The 19,080-nt window shown below is 47.2% G+C and overlaps 1 protein-coding gene and 1 long non-coding RNA gene across 6 annotated transcripts in view; one reads left to right on the forward strand and one right to left on the reverse strand.

Annotated features, from left to right (window-relative positions):
* LOC124108643 (uncharacterized) overlaps positions 1-19,080 on the reverse strand; it is a 21,814-nt gene continuing 2,734 nt past the window's right edge. For 2 of the 4 annotated variants that reach the window (XR_006856744.2, XR_006856742.2), the window contains 5 exons: positions 18,859-18,895; positions 11,566-11,649; positions 6,159-6,219; positions 4,238-5,217; positions 1-2,292 (listed from right to left, as the gene is read on the reverse strand). This is a non-coding gene — a long non-coding RNA (uncharacterized LOC124108643). The remainder of the gene's footprint in view (positions 2,293-4,237; positions 5,218-6,158; positions 6,220-11,565; positions 11,650-18,858; positions 18,896-19,080) is intronic. The other 2 variants (XR_006856743.2, XR_006856741.2) reach the window with 1 other exon arrangement.
* Dennd2d (DENN domain containing 2D) overlaps positions 13,953-19,080 on the forward strand; it is a 17,028-nt gene continuing 11,900 nt past the window's right edge. Inside the window, exons 1-2 of one of the 2 annotated variants that reach the window (XM_046467114.2) lie at positions 13,953-14,130; positions 18,412-18,587. In XM_046467114.2, coding sequence (XP_046323070.1) covers positions 14,073-14,130; positions 18,412-18,587 — 234 coding nt within the window. In that variant the 5' untranslated portion in view covers positions 13,953-14,072. Of the gene's footprint in view, positions 14,131-14,457; positions 17,834-18,411; positions 18,588-19,080 lie in introns of those variants that run through there. The other variant, XM_046467113.2, reaches the window with a different exon arrangement.

The following is a 19,080-nucleotide window of genomic DNA, read 5'->3' on the forward strand; positions in this document are numbered from 1 at the left end:
TTTCTGCTAAACCATATCTTTTTTAAAAAAAAACTGATTTTATTTTTTTAAATACATGAGAGCGGAATGCATTACAATTCTTATTACACAAATAGAGCACAATTTCTCATATCTTTGTATATAAAATATGTTCATGCCAACTCATGTCTTTATACATGTACTTTTTTGGCATTACAATTCTTATTACACATATATACCACGATTTTTCATACCTCTGTATGTAAAGTAGGTTGACAACCAATTCGTGTCTTCATACATGTACTTTGGATAATGATGTCCATCACATTCCACCATCCTTGCTAATCCCCTGCCTCCTCCCTTTCCCTCCCTCTCCTGTTCCCCATTCAGAATTCATCTATTCCTCCCATTCTCCCCCTCCCTACCCCACTATGAGTCAGTCTCCTTATATCAGAGAAAACATTCCGCATTTGTTTTTTGGGGGGATTGGCTAACATCACTTAGCATTATCTTTTCTAACGCCATCCATTTACCTGCAAATATCATGATTTTATTCTCTTTTATTGCTGAGTAAAATTCCATTGTGTATATATACCACATTTTTTTAATCCATTCATCCACTGAAGGGCATCTAGGTTGGCTTCACAGTTTAGCTATTGTGAATTGTGCTTCTATAAACATTGATGTGGCTGTGTCCCTGTAGTATGCTGTTTTTAAGTCCTTTGGGTATAGACCGAGGAGAGGGATAGCTGGGTCAAATGGTGATTCCATTCCCAGATTTTCAAGGAATCTCCATACTGCTTTCCATATTGGTTGCACCAATTTGCAGTCCCACCAGCAATGTATGAGTGTGCCTTTTTCTCCACATCATTGCCAACACTTGTTGTTTGTCTTCATAATAGCTGCCATTCTGACTGGAGTGAGATGAAATCTTAGAGCAGTTTTGATTTGCATTTCTCTGATTGCTAGAGATGGTGAGCATTTTTTCATATATTTGTTGATTGATTGTATCTCCTCTTCTGAGAAGTGTCTCTTCCGGTCTTTGGTCCATTTATTGATTGGGTTATTTGTTTTTTTGGTGCTTAGCTTTTTGAGTTCTTTATATACCCTAGAGATTTGCGCTCTATCTGATGTGTGAGGGGTAAAGATTTGCTCCCAGGATGTAGGCTCTCTGTTCACCTCACAGATTTAAAACATACCTTAACAGGTTGTTTTTTTTTTTTGTCTTTTTCCTTTGCCTCATAGTCCCAAGATTGCTGCTGAACTTCCAGGTGTAATGGTACTATTCCAGGAAAGAAGAAATGGCAGAAGGTCATAAGGTGCCCATCCAGCCGAGCTTGTTTCTTTTTATCCAGAAAACAAAGCTTTACTGGAAGCACATACCCATACACATGGGTCATGTGGCCATCCTTAGGAGAATGACATTTGTATGTTTTGTTGAAAACGATAGGGCGTCATTGTTTTAGGCCAATCTCCTACAACTGGGCCCCAATAAAACAAATTAAAAATCAAAATGAAGTCACTCATACTAAAAAAAAAAAAATCAAACAGACATTAAGTATGTTATCTTACCTTCCAAGAAATCAGAAAAGAGATAACAGCCCAAATTCCCAGACCAGCTTCAGGTGGCACTATGATGAGGTTCCTTCTGCCTTAATCCTTACACACAGAGTAACCTGACGTGAACCAGCCAACTACTAGGTGTGTGTATTGCTCTGTCTTCCTGCCCCTGCCTTAAGAGAAAGTCACGTTGAAACCATCAAATCGTGTTTTCTTCTTGGTTGCTGCTTCTTTAGCCCTTTTCTGTTTATAAAAATCCATCTCTTCAGCCCCAGCCCGTTAGAACTCTTAAGTTCTGTGGCTTGATTTTGTCCAACCAAAAATAAGGCCGATTTGGATCTTTAAATTGTAATCCTGCCCTTTGACTATCTGATTTAGGTGAATTACATTTCTCTCCTCCTTGAATTCAAGGGATTCTATTGGTTCTTGCAAATAGGGCTCCTGTTAGCCGGGAAGAAGTGACGTGGGACTGGCAGGAGGGATGTGCAGTGGGGAATGGGTGATTTCTACCATTGACTGCTTTTTTGCAGTTTTGTTCCCAAAGAGCTCCTCCTCGCCCCATGTTTGGTGGATGTATGTAATAAATGTTCTGATAGGATGCTGCCCAATGGCATTGTGCTTGGGGAGGACTTCATAAATAAGCTGACTGAGAAGCACAGGAGGGGCACGGAGAAGGGCACCATTTCTGATGACAAAGCCACAGCCTGGAAAGACAGCAGCAGTGCCCTGGGACCCCTCGGGGTCTGTGTCGAAGACAGCAATCAGCCTGGTTACCTGGTGTTAGAGTCTGTAAACAAGTCAAAAATAACACCTGGCATTTTGCCAGGGGAATGTTAGAGTTCATAAACAAGTCTGGATGGTGCCTGGCAAAATGCCAGAGGGAGTGGTTTGAGAAGTAACAAAAGCGAGCCATTAAGTGTGGAGATTCCATATTGGTTGACTGATGTATCTAGTTTATGCTAATTAGATAAGCTCTGTGGAATGTATAAATACTGCTCCTGTCCTGCAATAAACGGCTCCTACTCCTGCTGTATCAATGTTCACAAGTTATTCGTCACCCTCCGCTTATTTTGCCCAGCCAGCCACGCTGCGGCAGATGGTGGCCTGTTACGGGGAGCCCCGGGACACTCGGGGGTAAGTGACGAAAAAAAGCTGCCCGTCCATAGATAGGACGGGAGCAATCTGCTCGTCCCTAGACAGATAGGGCGAGAGGAAAAATGGCCATTTTGAGAAAATGGAGAAGATTGATACAGTATGTTTGTGTCTTGTTTTGTCTTAAAATGTTGTATTGTCTTTGTGATGAAAATATGGAAGGGGTGAGAAGTAAATTTCTAAGGGAAGAAGGCACCCCAGTGGAACCAAGAATAGTTAAGGCATGTGTTGATAAGAGCCCAGGAACTCTAGTCAGAAAGAAAAAGAAAGTTCAAAAGAAAAAGGATTATCAGAAAAAACATTGCAGCAAAAGGCTATTACTAAATACTTTTCGTTACCGGAGGGTGCGTGAAGCGGAGAGGCGGCTGCTGAGTGTGCAAGCCGGTCACAGCGCAGCAAGGAGTTTCCAAGAGGCGGCAACTGGCCCTTCCCCGCCTCCCGGCCGGGGAGCTGGCTCTTCCACTGCCACAAGCCCAAGTCTAGACCTGACCTGGAGACACAGTCTCACAGGCTCTTGCTCCCTGTGCCCAGTAGCATTTTGAGTCCGGGACTCTCCCCAGGGCCATCTGGGGCTACCCGGGACGCTACAGCCGCAGAAGACACTACTGGTGTCCCTGATGTTTGGTCATTTTCAATGCCAATAACTAAGCTACAATGGTTCTCCCACACCTGGAAGCTAATGAGTAATGAGCACCATTAAGGCTTATTTCAAATGTAAAAAAACCTTGAGATAATGTACTAAATTGTTCAGAAGGTTGTTTTCTTAGTGGAATGCTACAGGATTTTCTTTAGCATCTTTACAAGAGTTCCTACCTTCGTCCCAGTGCCGGTGAGGACGAGGATGGAAAAATTTCCCGTGTTGCTGAAAACCGGACTGAGATTTCAGCTGAGAACCGGATGAGACTTTGGATTAAGCTAGCTGCCTGCAGAACTTACCTGGACTGTGATTTAAGCTAGCTGCCTGCAGAACTTACCTGGACTGTGATTTACCTGGACTGTGAGTTAATCTATTGAGACACTGCTTTACCTAGACTGAGACAACAAACTGTAATCTATAACAAATTGTAACTCGGTATCTTTGCTAACAGTGTCATTGCTGGTATAATTTTTCCAAGGGCTTCTTGCATGGAGCCATCAAGTGGCTTGGTATTGTGGCATTTTGTATCCTCCCTTTCTGTTTGTAGCAGGTTATTTATGGTGTTTCTGTAAAAACCACTATGGTCGTTATTTAAATTAAACAAAAGGGGGAAATGTTAGAGTCTGTAAACAAGTCAAAAATAACACCTGGCATTTTGCCAGGGGAATGTTAGAGTTCATAAACAAGTCTGGATGGTGCCTGGCAAAATGCCAGAGGGAGTGGTTTGAGAAGTAACAAAAGCGAGCCATTAAGTGTGGAGATTCCATATTGGTTGACTGATGTATCTAGTTTATGCTAATCAGATAAGCTCTGTGGAATGTATAAATACTGCTCCTGTCCTGCAATAAACGGCTCCTACTCCTGCTGTATCAACTTTCACAAGTTGTTCGTCACCCCCCGGTTATTTTGCTGCAGCCGGACTGCGGCAACCTGGAGAAACAAGGGATGTTCTCCAGGTAACTAACATGGTAAGAGGGGGTGGAGGGGAATATGTCTATTTTAAAGCTGGGAGCAGAATTCTCCTTAGAGATTATTTTGTTTGTTTGGAAAAAAATTTGGATGATCACTTACGTCCCAAGATCCAGTCTTCAGAGAAAAAAAAAATGAAACAAAGAAAACTGAATTGCTCTGCAAAATAAAATAAGCAGAATCTTGAGTTCTGGCTGTCAGTGCAAGAGGAGGGTTAAAGCGATCCTGGGAACTGGGAAGGAAAGGGCAAATACTTAAGCCGATGGGAGAGAAAGTGAGTTCCCCAACCTGAGGCCCTCTCCCCTTTGGACATAGGAGAAGTCTACCAAGCCGGCCAGGATTTAAACACAGGAATTCCTGACTGAAAGCCTGGTGCTCTCTGTGCCTGCAAGCCTCCCCAAGGCCACTTGCAGCTCAGTGTTGACCCGGAAGCTTTGGCTGGAGTCTGTTGATCATTAGGAATGCCCTGCCCCCTCCGCATCTCTGGCTATGGAGAGACTGAGGTATGGGCTCACTGTGCTGGCAGGAAGTCCCACAACCATCTCAGGGAACAGCCATTTCCGCTGGTTAGTGGTGAGGGTGATGGTTCCACCTCCTTCCCCAGAACAAGCTGATAAACAACCTTAGTCCTGTCCCTCAATTGGGTGTAATGCAACCAGGCCACTGTTGCTAGGCCAACCGAGAACTTCAACCTGATTTCTTGATGAGGACTGGCATCTGAGCCCCAGACTATCTGTGCCAATTTGCATTTAGTTTCCTTTGAGCGCAAAACAAAACAGTTATTATCACCGCGTGGCTCATTCACCCCAGAAACTTGAGGCTCCCTGTTTCTTATATTATCTACAACTTGATTGATGCTCAGACCTCCTACCCATCATGCCGTCTCAGAAGCTGATTACTACTATATTCTGCTTCCTCAGTTGCCAGGCCTCTTGTAAGCTCTGTTGAAAAAAAAAAATTAGTTGTATAGGGCAATAATATTAGCTCAAATACTCCAATAACTGAAAGCATTTTTTTCTATCTAAAGTTTTCCTTGATCTTTGCAAGAACTCTACAAATTCTGTTGGATGTGAAAACACCTTAGAGGGCTGGGATGAGAACTTTGTGGAGTTGAGGCAGGTTTGTGAGGTTCCAATTCCAGCACTCAGCAGCGTGACTCTCAGGAAATGATGGCTGTCTCCAGACTTATTAGGGTAAGACATAAAAGTGAACAAAGAAGTGGGAAGTGACACAGTAGGTTGGCTATTTGGGGGCTCCTAGAAAAGTCAGCTAAAAGTCAGCCTCCTTGGAGGCTGAGGCTGGCCCTTGGCCCCCAGTTGGTTTGGAATTCCGAGTGCAAGCTCCCTGAGGCCACTGAGTTAGGAAACTCTATTCACCAGAGTTCAATTTGGGGACAGGTGTTAACTTGGTGCATATGCTTAAAAAAGCACAGAGGACCTGGATATGCATATGATGTGCATCCATCTCTTTAAATAAGACACGAAACTTAAGACAGAATGATGCTCTTCCGCAGCCAGGAGGGAAGGAGGAGAGTCGTTTCTGAGACCCGCCTGGGCACCATGGTTGTGAGGGCGACATCAACCTTGCCTTTCCACCAACCGTCGGTCTCTCTTCCTTCCAGGCTTCTGCCCCCTTGGACCTACCTTCTTTCTTCCTGTGGTTCTTTCAAAGCCTCTAGTCATCTCCTTGGCTTCCCCTGCATGTCATGTCACTGAGCAGGCAACTGTTCTAGCAGGGTCACTTGGCCCAGCTCCTTCCAGACTGAAGTGTGAGATGGGAGGAAGGGAATGGGGGTGGGGGGCAGGGGGCGGCGCCTTCTTGGCCTTTGTTACTCAGGGGAACTGGAGAAGGGTTGGGTGTTAGTCAATTAACAAGGACTTACCGATTTCTCTGTTCCAGGCCTGTGCCAGTAGCTCTCTGTTCTCTGTTGTCTTTCTCTGCTCCTGCAGTGAAAAGAGGGAAAACACAAGGCAGTTACCCAGCAGATCCCTCTCTTGGGCTGAAGACAGAGGCTTGGGCAGAGATGGCTCCTGGAATCCGGCCTGGCAGCCTCTAACTGGCTGCATGGGGAGGAGGCTCATGCCCTTCAGGGAGGCCAGGGGCTGGCAGGTGCTATGTGCTCCTGGCAGCAATTGCCCCATTGCCAAAGCTAAGCGCAGCAGAGCTCCCAGCTTATGACAGCATCAGCCTGGGGCATATGATCACCTCTGATACTGTGCCTTCTGACTTGGTATTCTGCAATTCTAGATTCTTTTTGTCAATAAATGGCCAGACTACGGTGATTCACAAGACAGATAAGGTGCAAAGGATGTGGAAACCAAGCAGGTGATAAACAGATTTCATTGCCACTTAGGGAAAGAGAAGAGAATTTCAATTTAAATTAGTCAGTTAAAATTCAGGTAGCCAGGTGGTGGTACACACCTGTAATCCCAGAGACTTGGGGTTGGGGGCTGAGAGGCAGGAGGATTGCAAGTTTGAGGCCAGCCTCAGCAACTTAGTGAGGCCCTAAGCAAACTTAATAAGATCTTGTCTCAAAATCAAAAATTAAAAAAGTGCAGGGGATGTATCTCAGTGGTTAAGTGTTCCTGGGTTTAATCATATATATATAAAGTTATGTGCATATATATAAAGTTAAATGTATATATATATAAAATTCAGGAAGAAGACACCTTGGTAAAAATGGTATAAAAGATCATTTTTTGTTCAAAAAGACCATGAAAAAAATATATCATATTGCAAGATAAGTTATAGAATTAGGAAATTTCATAACCAGAAGAAGGGTTCAGTTGGTTAGCTTTGGAATTGAGCCTCGTCCCCCTAATCAGAGTCTCAGACCAAATCCTGACACTGGAATTTCAGTTCCTGTAGTTGCGACACTGGGTTGATGCTTAAATTTCTCTTGTCTGACTAGGAGCAAAGTGCAGTTCTGGGAAATCATAGAGATAAGCAGAGAGATGATAATACATTGCCTTACTGAGGTCATTCTTCCTGAGGTAGGTTTTTCTAGTGTGTTCACTCAGGTAAGCAATTTTGTCTCAAAATAAAAAATTAAAAAAGAGCAGGGGAGGTCAGCTGTTGACCGCGTTCTCAGGTAAGTATGGTTCAGTTGACACAACTTGCTTACATGTCCACAAAGTTTTTTTTCTTGTTCTGGTTTTTAAATCTTCTCTGCTGGAAGTTTGAAATATTGAGAAAACCAGGCATTTTGCATTTTGAATTGTAGCTAGAAATATCCAAGAATCTGATGAATTTACAAAGCCCCGTGTGATCTTCTGGCCCCGTCCTCCCCCCTGTGTTGCTGAATGCTGTGCTCATTTCCCAAGCATTAAGGTAAAACTAGTCACCAGCTTTATTTCTAGGGGTCATGTGCATCTTGGAGGACTTCTTGTAGCTATGACATCGTTATGATGAACCTGTATCCCATGCAGGGAAATAAAAAACTGTGGTAAGCCATTCTTATAGACCGTGGCCGCCATTAGAAGATGGCGCCGGCTTCCACTGTGGCCTGTGATAAACAACTCCTAATATGGAGAATTGGCGCACAATCCCTTCCCACCCTATGAGAGAGATCCACGTGGCAGCTTGGGATTGGTATGCGGGAGGCTTTATTAGGCTGTGCTTGGGCGCTCGGCGGGGGGTCACTAGAAGATGATACATGAATCAAGGCCTGAATAAACTGCTGAAAGAAGAATCCTGTGTCGTGTTTTCCCTTGCCGGCGAGGGGTCGCGACAAAAAACAAAACGACAAAACTCCACCCTTTGGGGGAATTCCTCAGAGTAGAAAATAGAAATGGGCAAGGCATTTGGAGACCAGTGAGCAGGTGACCTGACTTTAGTCACACAGGATGTCTGTTTGATGTCATCATGGGCAGCGTTCAGTACTGGACCACGTTCAGCTCCATGGAAGACTAAACAACAAATCCTGGTGGACTCATCAGAGTTTTCCAAGAACCTGAAGATAAGGTTTCCATTTGAGTTTGTTCACTTTGCCTGCTGGGTGACCTTGGGCAGGTTCCTTAACATCTCTGAACCTGTTTCTTCCTCTATAAAACAGGAATATTAATAAATATCAACAAATTATTGATAAGCTTGACTTGAAATAGTATTTTTAAAACACTTCCCATGAGATCTATCTGTTTCTCTTACATGAATGGAGAAGGAGAACTGGGAACTCCCTAAGTGCAATCAAGATGGTGGGAATATAGTTCAGTTCAATAAATACATATTGATCATCTGCTAATATTGTACTCATAAAGCTGTGGATTCATTCATTCATCTGTTCAAGAAATATTTATTAAGTAGTTTTTTTGTGAAGGGACTGGGTTATTTCTACTGGCTGCTCAAAGCCCTAAATAATGCTGAAAATACATTTTGAAGTTCTTTGTTCCTTTATTATGAATGGATTCTGCATTCACAGAAGGTTTAAAAGGTAAGTAGAGCTGGGGATGGTAGTAAAAGCCTGTAATCCCAGTGGCTTGGGAGGCTGAGGCAGGAGGATCACATGTTCAAGGCCAGCCTCAGCATCTTAGCGAGGAGGTCCTAAGCAACTTAGTGAGACCCTGTCTCAAAATAAAATGTGGCTCAGTTGTTAAGCACCTTTGGATTCAATCCCTAGTATCAATCAATCAATAAAAAGTAAGTAGGTATTTCTAAGTGGAAGAAGCCAATCTGAAAAGGCGACATACTGCAAGATTCCAGCTACATATGACATTCTAGAAAACGTCAACTATGAGTTAGTGAAAAGCTCAGGGGTTGAGGTAGTGTGGGAATGAGTGGAGGAGCACAGAGGACTTTTAGGACAGTGAAGCTATACCATATGGTATTGTAATGGTGGATACATGATTGTCAAAACCTGTAGAACGTCCAAGACAAAATGAGTACTACAGCAGCCTATGGACCTTAATTAGTAAGAGTGTGTCAGTATTAGCTCAGCAGTTGTAACCAGTGTACCCCACTAAAGCAAGACATTAACAATAAAGGAAACTATGGGTGGGGTGAGGGTGAGGGGGGTTGGGAACTCTGTACTTTCCCTTACATTTTCTATAAACCTAAAACTAAAAATTAGTCTACTAGTTAAATAAAAAAGTAAGCAGAATTTTCACAATTTATTTTTGTCTCCCTGGGGTAGGTTTGATTCCTCAGGCTAGATGCCTGCTTCTCTTCCATGATCCAGGGCTGCTCCGTCGTTGTCTTAACCCCCATACCGCCACATGATATCTCTTCCATAAGAATGTTGTCTTCCTTGCTCACCTTTGTGGGATCATGTCAATCTTCTATTTAGACCTCCCAATGGTCTCCTATGCCTAATGCTTCATGTGTAGTAGGTCACTTAGTCCTATGAGGTAGGTACCAATATTACACCCATCAAATCTGAGAAAACTGAGCACAGAGAGGTAAAGAAACTTGTCTGATGTAACACCAGCAATGACTGGCAGAGCTGAGATGTCGACCCGGGAAGTTCTGCTCCAGCATTTGCAGAAAAGGTACCAGAAAACCAAAGAGTGTTTTAAATTGTGGAGTATAACACATATTTTGGGTGGTGAAATCATTTTAAAATATGTCTCAAACAGGCATATTTTAAAAAATGCAATAATAGAATGGCAACTCCTATTCGCACATGGTAGGAGTTGGAATTGCACTCTGAACTTGTTTTATTTGTTGTGTTTGTGTGTGTGTGTGTTTGGATGCAGCATGGAGGCTGCTGTGCTTGAGACAGATACAGACGGCTCATCCATTCATTCTCTCATTGGTTCACTTACTCAGCAGTATTTACTGACGATCTAATGTGTGTGTGGCCCTGTGTTAGGCAACAGGGACATAGAGAGACAAAAGAGACATGGCCCATGCCTCCCGGGAATGACTCCAGAAAAGGAGAGAATAGTTGAACAAATAATTTCAGAAATATATATGGAACTAGATACGTTCTAATAATTATAAATGCTTTTAAGGGAACAAAGGAAAGGTGTGATTGGAGGATCTGCTTGAATGGGGCCAGAAGTCAAGGAAGTCCTCTCAGAAAGGATATCTTAAGCAATATGCAAAGAATGAGTGGAAGGTGGCGGAGGTGAGCATTTCAAGGAAGAACATTCTGAACAGAGGTCTCGGCATGTGCAAAAAAAAGTTGGGATTGAAAAGATCGGGGCACTTAAGAAGGATGGTATAAGGAGGGACCAGGTGACACGCATGAAGCCAGAGAAGAAACAAGGGACAGATAAGTTACGTCAGGACTTCATTCAAGGAATAGAGCAGAGTCTTTCATCCTGGGGAGACATACGAGGGCATTTGTTGCAGGACAGACGGTCATCCTTGTTTCCCACAGTCAGATGCTCTTTCCTAACCCTGCGTGTCATCGCTCTTTCCTGGCAGGTGTGTAAGTCATTTGTCCAAGCTGTTTCTCACAGGAGATCAAAAGCCAAGACTTGAGGCAGCTTGAAGGAATCAGGGCTGAGGCTTCTGTTCCTCTCAAGAGGAAGAGCACCATAGAGCACTGTGGATGCTGTCACCCTGGGGGAAGGAACGTGGTTTTCACTATTGTTGTTCTAGTGCTTTCGTGGCTAAGGACCAGATCGGAGCCTGTGTACAGGATAGGGTTACCTCTGAGTGGAACAAACACTGCCAAGATCACTCATTCTGGAATATGAGGATGCTGAGGCAGGGCTGAGCTCCAGGGCATTTCCACGGGAGTCAGGTCAGCAACATGGGGCAAGTCTAGGGAGAGGTGGAGGTGTGACGAGGAGAGGACCCCTGTGCAGCCCCTAGAAGTGGTATTACTTTGGCTTTAAGTTCTCCTTTCCAATGTGCTTCCTCTACCACAAAACAAAGTCTTAGCAAACCCTAGGCAAGGTCCTGGCAAGCCTTATTCCTGATCTCAATTGTCAGTGTTTGAAACTGAAGACAGGGTCAAAGTCCAAAGCAGCAGAGGAGGGAACAGGAACAGTCTGTCTTGAGACAAATGTGTGTAACTGCAGATGGAGAAAACAGCAACTGGGGTCCCCAGGGGTGGACTGTAGTGAGGAGTAACTGCCAAAACTGGTCTGTGGAGGGTGTGCTTCTTGGAGTGGCTCAGAAATGCTTGGAGACAGGAGCTTTCAGCGTTCAAAAGAGGCGGAGCTGAGACTCCAGGGATGTGAGGATTAAAGGGACAAGAGAAGTTTGGAAATCGGATTATGAATGTTCTTTCTAATCCTCCCGACTGCCCCGAGAAGCGATTTTATCATCTCAGGAGAGTGAGCTCAGGGAAGCTCCTAACCCAAGGCTGCAGGGCAGGTCAGGGGCCCAGTGGGGCTCACCTCCAGGTGCTTCTCAGATGCCTGACCTGCTGTTGTGTCACACTGCCTCCCTGAAGGACACCGTTGTGTGCATCCTTGCAAGACCTTCAGAAAAGAAAGGCTGGGGTCACTGTCCGCCACTCCACAGCAAGACTTGGGGGAACAGTCACAGGGGCACAAAGGGAGATGGCAGCTATAAGAAAAAGAACTTTGCTCCCAGCAGAAACTGAGGCCTCTTGTGCTGCCCTCCCCACTTCCTTATCCACACATTTATCACTGCTGTCCTCTTTTTGCCCCCTCAGCTAACATCCCCTTTTCCTATTTAAGCCAAACTTCTACCTAAGCCTCTGCTGGCACTTCCTTGCTCCCCCGGCAGGCCTTGTTCCGTCTGCACACTTTCTTATATTCTAAACCTCTGCCCTCGTTCCTCTCTCTCTGCCTTTAATAAGCTCTAATCTTTACCATCTAACCCACCACTTTAAACCAAATCTCCCTCTAACTACAGACCAGTCAACAAGTTCTTCTTTGCAAAAATGTAGATGACGCTCCCTAACTCCATTTCCTCAAATCCCAATCATTCCTCATTTCATTCTTAGCCAAATTCCACCTCCATTTCACTATTGTCATTCAAGTCGTCCTAATGTCCTAATTAATGAGTACTTTAAAAAATTGGGGGGAAAGTCTCATACACATATAGAGAAGTGCTAGAGTGTACAATGCAGAGAAAAAAATACTTAGTGAGTACACTTATATATCTACCACCAGGTTAAAAATGTACATGACCACACTCTGAAGCCCATAGTAAACTTCATTACTTCCTTCTTCCTTCTTAAACATAACACCATCTTAACCATACACTAGTTTTGCCCGTGTTAAACTTTATATAAATAGAATCTTACATCCTGTACTCTTTGGTGTTTGGCTTCTTTTGCTCCTTATATTTATACAATATAGCCATGTTAGTATGCACAGTGGTGGTTTATTCATTTTAATTACTGTACAGTACTCCATTGTTTGAATATACCACAATTCATCCATTTTACTGTTGAGGGACATGTGAGGTTTTTCCAGGTTAAGGCTATTTCAAATAAGGTTTTCATGGACATGCTTGCCTTGTCTTCTCGGTGCACTCTTGCACTTTTCTTTATCTGTTTTTAAGGGAAAAAAAAGTAATTTGGTTGGGAAGATTAAAGTATAATAAAGTCGACCAATGGGGCAACTTTATCATAAGCAACTCCTGCGTTGACAGAGACACCCAAGACAAAGGTCTAGCCTAGAGAATGTACTTGGGGAAGAGCTGTGTCCTTGCGTGCTGGAACCCAGAGAATAGGGAACAGAAACGGACTGTGTAATTAAGTGCAAAATTGCCTACGCCCAAAGTAAAGGCAACTTTTAGAGTCTCTAGGCTAAGAGTAGACAGTTTAATACTAGGGCTGGCTTCCCAACTTCTGCTCTCCCCTCATCTGTGACTGGAGGGTCACCTTGAAAGAGAGGAAAGGGGGATGTGGGTCTGGGCGGGGGCCATCCCATGGATCCCAGACATACTTCTGCCAAAGTCTCTTCTTCCCTCTGAGACCCATCTGGAAGCTGAGTGGTGAACAGAGAAACTTCAGATGGGCTCTGCACTTCCCACCCCTACAGATGCGTGTCCTGGGAGGGAGTGGGAGCCAAGGCAGATCCCCCAGGAACAAGTGGAACTTATCAAGCTGTCATGGTTGATCACTGGAATTTGAAGTCTTGGCATATTTGGAAGTCAGTGACACTGAGAAGAGGGAGGAGAAACTGCAAGGCTGCCATGGGATTTGGGATTAGAGGAGGAATGGGGATAGTTGCAATGATGATGACAGTGTCCCTTAAATTTGTATCACATAACAGCTTACAAAAAAACTTTCCATTCCCTGAGTTTTACATCTTTCCGGTAGGGCAGGTAGGACTGTCATTTTGTCGATCTGGGGAAGGAGACTGGATGGAAGGCAGGGTCAGGCCCCTAAACCAACTCTCCAAGAGCCTCCAGGGTGATATGCAGAATTTGGCAAGAGAAATGGCCAGAGGCCAAAGCAGTTGCAAGGAGAGGGGTGCAGGGGTTGAAAAGGTGGGAGGGCTCTGAAAATTCCGCCCCCTTCTGGGGTTAGGTTGGTGCCATCTGGGAACTGCACCTCCCAGCCCTCGTCCTGGAGGTGGTGGTGGGGGGTGCCTTTAGCCGGGACCCCATGCATTCGGGGACTGCGGGGCTCGGAAAGTCGAGCTTCCTTGCGGGGTGGAAGCCAGGTGGCACCGCCCCTCTCGGACGCGCGTCGAGCGCCCTCTGTCACCCCACACTGCCTTGCCAAGGGCCCAGAGAAGCGCGTCCCGCCCAGGTGCGCCGGGGGGTTGGGCCGGAGCCCGGAAGGTGCGCCGCCCCGCCCCAGGCCGGTCCCCGCGGCCCACCCCCCGCATGAAAGTGAAAGTGTCGGGGCCCGCGGAGGTCAAGGATTGGGGGGCGGGGCCGGCGCGGACCTGGGAGCGGGCGCCCGGGCACTCGAGGGGCCATGGATGGGCTCGGCCGCCGCCTTCGAGCCAGCTTGAGACTGAAGCGCGGCCACGGGGGTTAGTGCTGGCCAGGGCGCGTCGGGGCGAGGGTGGGGGGACCGAGCGGGGGCCCGGGAACCGGTCCTAGAGGGTGGCGGGAGTTGGGGACCCGGGAAGGTCGACGCGAGGGTCGAGATCCGGGAACAGTTGGGCGGGACTCGGGAAGGCTGGGCGATTGGACGGGATTAGGGGTCATGTGAGCTGGGGACAGCGCAGGTAGCGGTGAAAAGGGTTAGGTGGGGGCGGGGTCGGAGGTCAGCGAAGCGGCCGGGTCCGCCGGGGCGAGGGGGCCCCGGGGCCACGTGTCCTTTTATTCAGGAAACTTGTGGTGCAACCGCAGTGTGCCTGCAGCGCCCGGGCTGCGGTGTCCCCTCGAAGCGCCGCCTCAGTCCCACGTCGACTAGCAGCTGTGCCCGCCTCGCAGCCCCACGCCCGCCTGTAGCCTTTGCCCAGTTCCTGGGAGCCAGCTGCCCCTGACCCTGCCGAGACAGCCGGCCACGAAAACGGCCCTGCCCGGTGACCACGAACCTACCCCACTCAGGGGCGCCCAGGTGCCCCGCAGACTAGCGGCGGGTGGGCAGAAGCCTGCTTAGCTGCTTCCCGAGTGACCCAGAGATGTGGGACACTCCATCCCATCACTGAGATGGGACTAATTCCCCTCATCCAGTTGGTGGGGATTACGTTAGAAGTCAATGTTAGTTTTCTTTCTTTTCTTCTCAGAAGAGGGTTGGGCTTTGGAGGGAAGGTAATTAGGATATCACTAGGTTATTCATTCATTCAACAAACCTTTATTGCTGCTTGACTAGCCAGTCCTTCTGCTGAGTAGCCATAACCGTTTAGATTTTTTTTTTTTTTTACCTTAAGTTTCCTCTTCTGAGGAGAAACAAACACGGGAAGGGGAGCAGGGGTCACTCCCAGACAGCCCACTCCTTCCAACATTGACAAATGGACAGCCCAGTGAGCTTCTTTCCTGCTCCCAGTCCCAGAGTTGGAGAGACCCCAGGATGAGGTCAAAGGCTCCTTCTCTGAATTACAGTGGCTGTGTCCTTTTCCCGTCCATTCTGACACCTGGTGCTTTTCCCCAGCGTCCTTGCTGTTCTCTCCAGTATCTATTCCAGCTTGCACCCCGAGGGAGAGGTCAGACGCTGGGCAGTGACTGAGACCTTTCTTCTCTGGAGAGCACTGACCTGGGAAGTCAGTCCAATGGACTGAGTCTGCCTTTTGTAGCCCGCATGAGACTTTCCTCTGGCCCCCACCCACTCAACTCCAACATAGGTCTGGTGATTGTTGGGAAGATAATCAGTCTCTATTATCTGTCCTGAAGTTCAGCACCTGTCAGGTCAGGAGTGTGTCTTCTTTGGCTTCTACATGGGACACTCTACCTTCCTGGGGATTTTCCCTTTCCTCTTGTGTCTTTCGGGTGCCTGGTGCCGAGACAGTTGCATATTAGGAGGATGTGTGTGTGTGTGTGTGTGTGTGTATGTGTGTGAATTGCCATAGTGAGGAGGAGTGTTGTTGGCGGTCCTGGGTGGAAAGCAGCTCAGTTCAAAGAGAAAAGTTCAGCTTTTCAGAGTGCGGTCAGAAAATCCCCTCACCTCGATTCTAAACAGTTCTGGGACTTCAGTCCTATGGTTGTGGGAGGGGCTTCCTGGTGGAGGAACAAGTGTAACTTGTCCTGACTTCCCTAGAAAGGGTGAGTCCCTCATCAACTAAAACCCAGGATGGTAATCCCTTTCCAGGGCACTGGGGATTACATGATGGATGCTAGTTTTCTGTCAGGCTTTTCTCTTCTTTTGATAACCCCTTTTGAAAACGAGGAGGGAGAAAGCAGTTTTTCGATAGATTTCTTGCTCCTCAGTCAAAAAGTCTAGTTATGTTTTTTTGTCAAGGATTTTTGATTTTTCGCTGTCCCTTTGGTCTCCTGATAAAGCAAAAGGAAGCAGGCTTAAAATGCTGCCCGAAGGATTTAGAAAAGGGCATGATTTCCTGAGGTTCAGGAATGATCAGCGAGAAGATTCTGGATCTCAGAGCCCTTTGCAAACCTCTGTGGGTTTTTTGCTGTGTTGCTTAGTGGCAGTGGAAGGCAGGAACCCAGACCTGGAGCTTTCATAATCACCACCTTCAGCAGATCCTGTTAATTTTAAATAGCCTCTGAATTACTTCATGCGTCAGTTTCCCCACCTGTATCAGGAAGTTGCTTGTTCCTCAAATAGGCAGTAAGGATTATTCAACAAGTCTGTGCAGGTGGTATGTAGGTAAAGGTGTGGCAAAGTCTCTGAGTTCTGGTTCATGCTTCTCGCCAATTATAACATTTGTAATATCCTTATTTACTGGGATTGGGATTTCCCCAGGAATCATGGCCTCGAAAGCCCAGCTGACAGCTCTTAGCAGCAAGGCAGCCACCTCTCCTACCCCAGAACCCCACTCTCTCCCAGAAGGGTGCTTGTTCTCTGCAGGAGTGGCTGACACTGACACCGAACCCCTCGGCCGGCCTCCAGCCTCTTTCTTCTTTGAGGCAACTTCCTGACAAAAAGTTCTTCCTTCGTATCGTGTGCATTTCCGTGTTCAAGGGTGTCTGTGAGAAGCCTAGATGTTTTACTGCTAGTTTTTCCCTCTTCCTTGTTCTTCGGATCCAGCCGTGGGCCAGCAGCTCAGCCTGTTGGCCTGACCCCACAGGGAGACAGGCTAAGCAGGAATGGGGTGGAGTGGAGAGCACCCGGATGCTTTCCACTGCCACTAAATGACCTTCAGGCTGCTGATGCAACCAGTCCCCTACTTTAGGCTGGGGACAATTTCCTGAGTCAGTGGTTCCTATTTGGAAAGAGGGAATTTGCTGGAGCCCTGGAATAGTCCTAGTGAGAGAACTCTCTGCCTTTGCATAGGACATGTTGTAGGGGGTTATTCCAGAAATAGCAAGAATTCCCAACTCAGGGGTGGACTTTGTTCTCTACTTCATCATCAGGAGAGGAGGCTGTGGTCCATATTGGTTTCTAGGACTCCCTCTCCTGCTAGAAGAATTCATCAATAGATCATTATCAGGCCAAGTCTGCCTTGATCAGGGAATGCTTGGTTCTGTGATCTCATTTGAGGTCCTGAAGTCCTTGAAGTTCGTAGCAGGTAACCTTGTAGGAGCTTTCCGCTGCTGTTGACCATGTGGAGAAGTGAAAGGTGAGCAACCAAAGCTATGGAGATGTAAGATCCCTGTCCTGAGACTGGCGAGGTTCCAGGATCCACAGTCTGATGCTATCAGGCGTTCCTCAGGGCGGTGAGGTTGTAAATAAACTCGCTGTGAAGTCTGCAGTCCAGAGTTACAAGCCCTCAGCCCAGAAGCAGCTGGTCCTTGGAGGTGTTTGCTCATGACCTTTTCTTTCACCACACCCTGGGGCTTTTGGGAGGAGCCTGGAGCTGCGTTGCAGTGCCAGGATGCTGCCGCTCTCATGCCCACGTTCAGCTGCCTCCTGGGTCGCGTGACATCTTTCTTGTTCAACCACGGGGTGCACAGGATGGGAACTGTTCTCCCCTCTTTGGAAGCTAGCGTGTGGCTCATCTTTAGAGAGTTGTGGCTGGAGACCAAAGCAGTGGCCTCTCTGTAGCCAGCCTGTGCTGGGGGAAAGGGGAGCCCACTCCATGTCCTGAAGGCCCGGGGAGATGGAAGGACGAGCGGTCGGCCGAGCACTAAGGCGCTTCCGAAATCGACTGCCTCGACTCCGACACCGAGCAGGTCAGGACTGGCTTGTCCACTTCCTATTTTTTCAGCAGAACCCTTTTAAATGGGACTGTTCCTTTCTTGAAGTGCTCCTTCCTCTTTTTCCTTCAGATGTTGACCTCCACATGTCCCCCCATGTGGCTGGGCCATGAGGTTTTCCCTGCAGTTTTGCAGAGCTGATTGTGCCCTCTGTGGTGGATGGTGTGATCACAGTCATATGCCCCTTGGGCCTGTCCTGCTCATGTAGTACAAGTTCACTCAGGGTTTGCTGTTCCTGGACTCCTCCGGTAGGCAGAGACTCTGTGGTTCCCCAGGGGATAGGGTCTCCATGAACCTGTCCAGTATGTTTCCTCAGCTTCTACCTCGGTGATTTCTCTCCTTCTCTTGGCTTATCCCAGTTTTAAACCTCCCAGGGCGTGTGTGGAAACTGCCCACTTGGCTTTGGTTTTGTTTGCTGACCAGCAGTGCCGGCCAGGCTCAGGTGTCTCAGCGTGGGCAGGGCAGCCTGGAGCCCTGCAGGTTGCCCACATTCTCACAGACTCCACAGAATGGATCAAAGAGATCCTGAACGGATGGCACTATCTTGGTTTCAGGATCTCCCCGGGACAATCTAGGGGAAGCTGTAAACGAACCAGAAAGGACTCAAGAGAACTCTCTGCCCAGCTTTGCTGGGGGGCAGCATTTCTTTGAATATCTTCTGGTGGTTTCTCTTAAAAAAAAGCGCTCAGGAGACGACTATGAACCCACCATCACCTACCAGTTTCCCAAGGTAAGGACTGAAGGAGGGGGTGGGGGCCGAGAATGGGGGTTCCACTCCTTCCCCTCTCCCTGCCGGGGCTGGAGCTCTGGGTGTGCTGCTCTTATTTCCTTCTTAGCCCAGCCCTAGTTTTCTGTTATCACCCAGAGAATCTAGGTCTGCTTGCTTCTTTGAGGCCGAGGCTCCCTAGAAGGGAAGCTAGACTAGAGCTCTTGCCCCTTTTGGGACCTCAGAGTTTGCCCAGATTCCATCCTCAGTCACCTTTCTCCATAGGGAAGCTTACCTTCTGCCATGCCTTCTAGAAGGAGTCCCCTCCTGCTCTGTGGGAAGGAGAGGGCAGGGCAGCACAGAGTTAGTGGGTAGGCCGGGGACTGCACCGCAGCCCAAGCATCAGGTTCCTTCTTGTCTGATGCTGCACTTGGGCAAGAGGTGAAATAGGGCATCTTTCTGGTTAACCCCTCTCGTTAGCAGGTGCAGCGACTGAGTTGGCCGCTTCTCTTTTCTG

This window comes from Marmota monax, unplaced genomic scaffold, assembly GCF_021218885.2.
Source record: "Marmota monax isolate L192 unplaced genomic scaffold, Marmota_monax_Labrador192_F-V1.1 WCK01_AAM20220418_F8-fsc00181, whole genome shotgun sequence".
In the NCBI taxonomy this organism is placed as follows: Eukaryota; Metazoa; Chordata; class Mammalia; order Rodentia; family Sciuridae; genus Marmota; species Marmota monax.